The sequence below is a fragment of the Micropterus salmoides genome, unplaced genomic scaffold (assembly GCF_014851395.1).
Source record: "Micropterus salmoides isolate LMB-PRFRI ecotype aquatic unplaced genomic scaffold, ASM1485139v1 Ms_hic_scaffold_9, whole genome shotgun sequence".
Taxonomy (NCBI): domain Eukaryota; kingdom Metazoa; phylum Chordata; class Actinopteri; order Centrarchiformes; family Centrarchidae; genus Micropterus; species Micropterus salmoides.
The window spans coordinates 1,829,702-1,835,521 of NW_024044681.1; the positions used below are offsets into that span (position 1 = coordinate 1,829,702).

Sequence of the window (5,820 nt, forward strand, 5' to 3'; positions counted from 1 at the left end):
ATAACTGCATTATATTCCTTTATATTGTGAATTGTCACCTGCCTTAATTTTGTTTCCCTTCATATAAATAAAGACATTTCCACCATAAATTGGTGCAGAAAATTTTTTCAGAATGCAGGAAATTAAATGTTTAATACTCAAAGTCTTCCACTGATGTAGCCTATTTTAGCATCGAATATTTAATCAAAATACTGTTAAAATATATTTTTGTCTTGTTTTCATGACCCAAGTGTGCCGTCACCCCCCTAATCTGAGCCCTGTTTATTTATTTATCTCCGCCAGTAACGTTAGTTAGAAAACTACAGTGGGTACGGAAAGTATTCAGACCCCTTTAAATTTTTCACTCTTTGTTTCATTGCAGCCATTTTCCAAAAATCAAAAAAGTTCATTTTATTTCTCAGTAATGTACACTCAGCACCCCATCTTGATAGAAAAAAACAAATGTAGAAATATTTGCAAATTTATTAAAAAAGAAAAACTGAAATAAGTATTCAGACCCTTTGCCGTGACACTCATATTTAACTCAGGTGCTGTCTATTTCTTCTGATCATCCTTGAGATGGTTCTACACCTTCATTTGAGTCCAGCTGTGTTTGATTATACTGATTGGACTTGATTAGGAAAGCCACACACCTGTCTATATAAGACCTTACAGCTCACAGTGCATGTCAGAGCAAATGAGAATCATGAGGTCAAAGGAACTGCCTGAAGAGCTCAGAGACAGAATTGTGGCAAGGCACAGATCTGGCCAAGGTTACAAAAAAATTTCTGCTGCACTTAAGGTTCCTAAGAGCACAGTGGCCTCCATAATCCTCAAATGGAAGACGTTTGCTCATATTTCTACTTAAATACAGATTTAAAACCTGCAAATATTTTCTATAACACACATTAGCAATCAAAAGTTGTGCAACATGAGAACAATGTTTTAATCATAATTTTAACTAATATGGGCAAATCAGCTAGATGATTTAGAAAATAACTGTCCTGCTACGGTAGTTCCTGGATGAGGGACTGACTGGCCCTCACGTTCCCCAGACCTGAATCCAATGGAGAACCTCTGGGACTTTATGTATTGTGCATCTTACGCCGCCAGGTTATCGCCACAGTCGGTCCAGGAGCGCACCGATGCTCTGATCCAGGTCTGAGAAGAGACACCGTCAGGAGCATGCCCACACATTGTTGGCAGTGCGTACAGGCGCGTGGGGGCCACAATAATGAGCACAGTGTACAATGTGCAGTAAAGATTTAAACTATTTTGTTCATTGATATGTTCCCTTAATTTATTTGAGCAGAGTATATTCATCATATTCACTGATGTTGAAGTCTGGATATTTTCATTTTCTTCATCACCATCCAACTCTTAAAATCATCATTAAGTAAGTTTAATAATAGATATTCTTTAGATAAAAACAGTTTTTTCTCATGGTTGACGGAACTGGGTTACATGTGGTGTCAGCACCAACTGGCTTAGCATGTTCAGTGTTTTGGTTTTTAATCAATAACTCCAAATTGATTAAGAATTCACTCGTTTCATTTTGGCAATGGAAAGAGCTTTCGTTTGATCTATCTCCATTTTGCCTTAAATGTCAGATATGCCCTTCTGGGTAGTTATATGCGGAACCAGCGTTTCCTGCTCTAGGATCAATACTCATAAAAGGATCCATATCTAAACTCAGTAATTAGGGGTGAGTGTGTGATTTATCATAAGTATCTTACTGTCACCAGGATGGTCTAATTATACCCCTTTTCATGTCTGGCTGTATTTGAGCTACGATGGTAATAATGACATTGTGTGTGCGCAAATACAGTCAAATACTTTACATTTATTAATTTAGTTGACGCTTTTATCCAAAGCGATTTACAATTGCTTGATATGTCATAGGTCGCACGTTCAGTGTCTTGCTCAGGAACCCATTGGTGAGTGTGCCACAGGAAAGGAATGTGTCTTATCCACTGCACCATCACCACAAATCCAGAGTAATGCATGTCAATAACCTACTGTTTATTCCATATTTATGTATTTTTATACATATATATTTATGGACACTGCATGTTTATGTCTAGCACCTAATCACAACAAGTTTACACTTCTGTACATTTTCACTCCTTTATATTTAGATATGTACACTTTGCTGTAGTTTCTGCTTACCATTATTTCCATGTAAAAATCAAACATCTTTGTTGAGAAATGTTCTATTCACATCAGCTTCTTGTTCAAGTGAATCCACACCAACACTTACTACACAATAAAAGTAATATTTATATAGTTTTCCTTTTTGTATGATGTCTCAAGATTTAAGGAATGAGCTCTTTGAGGTAGTTGGGTGGCTCTTAAAAGAGCCTTTGGTTGTTGTGTCGTTAGAGGATCGGATTTAGCCTCCGAAGCCGTACAGGGTGCGGCCCTGCCTCTTCAGAGCGTACACCACGTCCATGGCGGTGACGGTCTTCCTCTTGGCGTGCTCGGTGTAGGTGACGGCATCGCGGATCACGTTCTCCAGGAAGACCTTGAGCACCCCGCGGGTCTCCTCGTAGATCAGACCGGAGATCCGCTTGACTCCGCCGCGGCGAGCCAGACGGCGGATGGCGGGCTTGGTGATGCCCTGGATGTTATCACGGAGCACTTTACGGTGCCTCTTGGCGCCTCCTTTGCCGAGTCCCTTTCCTCCTTTTCCGCGGCCGCTCATTTTCTCAGCGTCTAGTTCGTTCCGAAGGAAAAACTGGTAGCTGACGGGTCCTGAGCGCCGGTACTTAAAGTCAGTCTGCGGACGTAGTTGAGGACTAACGGCTCTCTGTGGGCGGGAACGGTAAACAAAAGAAACAGTTGACGTCACCGCTCTCCTTCAGGATAGAAACAGGAAACGGCCTCTGAAGAGTGAAAATGTGTCTAATTATCTATTATTATTACATTTTTAAGCCCCGTTTTTTTCCCAGACATGATTTTTCAGGTTCACACTCGGTACACGGTCAATAAACGCGACTGGCGGCCTCCTCTTTCACAGTCGGGCGAGCTGACGCCTACATCATTATTATTCTCCATTTTGTTTTGCACTTCTTACTGTGGCCTTCAGTCTGTCCACAGGTCGGGCCTGACTGCTCTTAATGCAAGATGACAGCCAGACCTCAATGCCTTATTATAATATATATATAATTATATTATTATAAATACAGACTGTGTAATAATAATAATAATACATTTTATTTATACAGCGACACTCAAAAGACACCTGACATCAGCATAAAAAACAAACACGTTTAACTGACTATATTTCTTATTTCTTAAACATACAGGATGAGCATGACAGCATCAATGTTTATATAATACAGACACCAAATTACACTCTAACCAAGCAGAAACACACCAATTTATTTGAAATAAACTATAGTAATTACTAACCATACTTCCATTGTACTGTATATAGGCTAAATAACGGCTTTGTAGTGTTTTATTTTCTTCTACCATATTTTAATATACATTTAATTATCTTACGTGTTAAGTTCTGTGTGCAGCATGAAGGGACTTCCTCATACAACCTTGTGTTGTATATTGATAAATACTACCTTGATGGGTGTTATTGTTGTACTACTAGGACAGTTTTTCTGGACATATCCCCATTTTTAAACAATCAATAACAGAATATTTTAATGTACTGCACATGAAGAATGAAGTGTAACACAGTGTCCAGCAGACTTGGTGCTAAATGAAGATCCATCTCCCTTGTGATACCCGTAACTCCCATCACCTGCACCATACAGCACTACGCACTTACAGTAATTAAAAAGAATGTGATGCAACTTATTTAGATAAAACAGTAGCACTAATGTCAGGACAGCTTATGTAATTGTTTAACTCATAATTGATTAAGATTAAGCCTAAGCTTAGCTTTCAACTAATAGTTGTGGTCTTTATATGTTGACCTTGTTTTGTCTTTTTTTAACCATATGAAGTGACTGAAATATAATATATTATTGTATTAATATAACTTCTTTATTAATTCTACACCCACCTAAACACCCAACTGTCTGTGGTTTTGATTTATTAACAGTCAACTCTACCAGTACTATTATAATTAATGATGTATTGTTAATTACACTGTATTTTTTGTATATTTGTACATTTCTGATCCCTTTAACTTTTCAGTATTAATATTTCTATATTTATGTTTGTGAATATTTGTACACACACACACTATAGTCAGACTGTTTCAACCTGCAGCATTAGACATTCATGTCATATGTTTATATCTCATTCATACTGTGCACTCTGTAGATCACTGCATCATGTTTAATTACTGCTGAAGCACTTCTGGTTAGATAGTTTTGTATTTACTACATGCACAACTACAGTTGAACATAATCTCAAGGCAACAATGTATTTATCATTTCATTTCTGTTACTATACAAATCCCACAACATAGACATTTTCTATTTTGTAGTTATTTTGACTCTTTAATATATACAGTGAATAATTATAATCAATTTCCCACCAGGGAACGTTAAAATATTTGATACTGAACATGTTGATGGAACTGAGCTCTTCCAGAAAAGTGTGTGTGGCTCTTAAAAGAGCCGTTGGTTTGTTTCTGTATCTCGGGGATGTGGAGCGGGTTTACTTGGAGCTGGTGTACTTGGTCACGGCCTTGGTGCCTTCGGACACGGCGTGCTTGGCCAGTTCTCCGGGCAGCAGCAGGCGGACGGCGGTCTGGATCTCCCTGGAGGTGATGGTGGAGCGCTTGTTGTAGTGAGCCAGACGGGAGGCCTCCCCGGCGATGCGTTCAAAGATGTCGTTCACGAACGAGTTCATGATGCCCATGGCCTTGGACGAGATGCCGGTGTCGGGGTGGACCTGCTTCATCACCTTGTACACGTAGATGGCGTAGCTCTCCTTCCTGGTCTTCCTCCTCTTCTTGTCCTTCTTGCCGGCGGTCTTGGTCACGGCTTTCTTGGAGCCCTTCTTGGGCGCTGGCTTCGCTGGTTCAGGCATGGTCACAATTTCTCTGCTCGCAGTCAATTGTAGCCGGTCTGGCGGCGCTGGTTCTTCTTAAATGCAGGATATGCGAATGTTACTGTGCGGTTCCCACTCTGCCATTGGCTGGAGGTGAGTGCGTCATAGAGTAACTATGCGGAAGTCTCGCAGCGCCACATGTTTGCTGCGTGTGTGTGAGCTGGTTACAGGAATTAAATGCATTTTACCTTCAGTATCTTTACAGAAAACATAGTTTAACGTTTTAATGACGCTTCGACGGCTGGATTATTTATTATTATTAAACCAACAGACTCAGAAACAGTTTCTTCCCACAAGCCATCACTCTGATGAACAGCTGATTTCTGCCTCACCTTGTCAGGAACAATTCCTGTGCACCCACCTACCTCAGCACAGAAGACTTACTTATTTATTCCAGCATCCTTTGCACTATGCTCCATCACACTGTGTACATGTATGCATGTAGGTGTGCCTTTATATCACGTCCACCTCCGACATGTACATAATAATAATAATGTCGTCCAATAACTGCAGACTGTAGCCGTCGTACACGCCCGACGGCTTCTCCCAGCTGACGGCGAGACTGTGGGTGGTGTGGTCGTTATCCGCCTGCAGGGCGGTGACTCTGGCCGGAGCTGCAGGGGGGAAATACAGTAATCAGCTTTTTAAAGGTTTTTCTCCAATTTAAATGAATCAGATCAAATCCGATATACAGTCTATGATCAAATTCTGTGGCGTGTGATCAGATCCACAAAGTCCAGGAGGAGACGTGTTTAGGGACAGTGCGAGTCTTGACGATGGCGCCATCCTGGAAACAGGATGTGACAGAAGAATATTCAT

General features: G+C 40.5%; 2 protein-coding genes across 2 annotated transcripts; both read right to left on the minus strand.

Moving 5' to 3' along the window:
* Positions 1-1,817: 1,817 nt before the first annotated feature.
* Positions 1,818-2,715, minus strand: LOC119894755 (histone H4). Its single transcript, XM_038707420.1, has one exon. The coding sequence runs from the start codon at positions 2,681-2,683 to the stop codon at positions 2,372-2,374; it is 312 nt and encodes a 103-aa protein (XP_038563348.1). The 5' UTR covers positions 2,684-2,715; the 3' UTR covers positions 1,818-2,371.
* Positions 2,716-4,422: 1,707 nt separating this feature from the next.
* Positions 4,423-5,005, minus strand: LOC119896194 (histone H2B 1/2). Its single transcript, XM_038709698.1, has one exon. It carries the CDS (start codon positions 4,978-4,980, stop codon positions 4,606-4,608), a length of 375 nt encoding a protein of 124 aa, XP_038565626.1. The 5' UTR covers positions 4,981-5,005; the 3' UTR covers positions 4,423-4,605.
* Between the last annotated feature and the right edge of the window lie 815 nt (positions 5,006-5,820).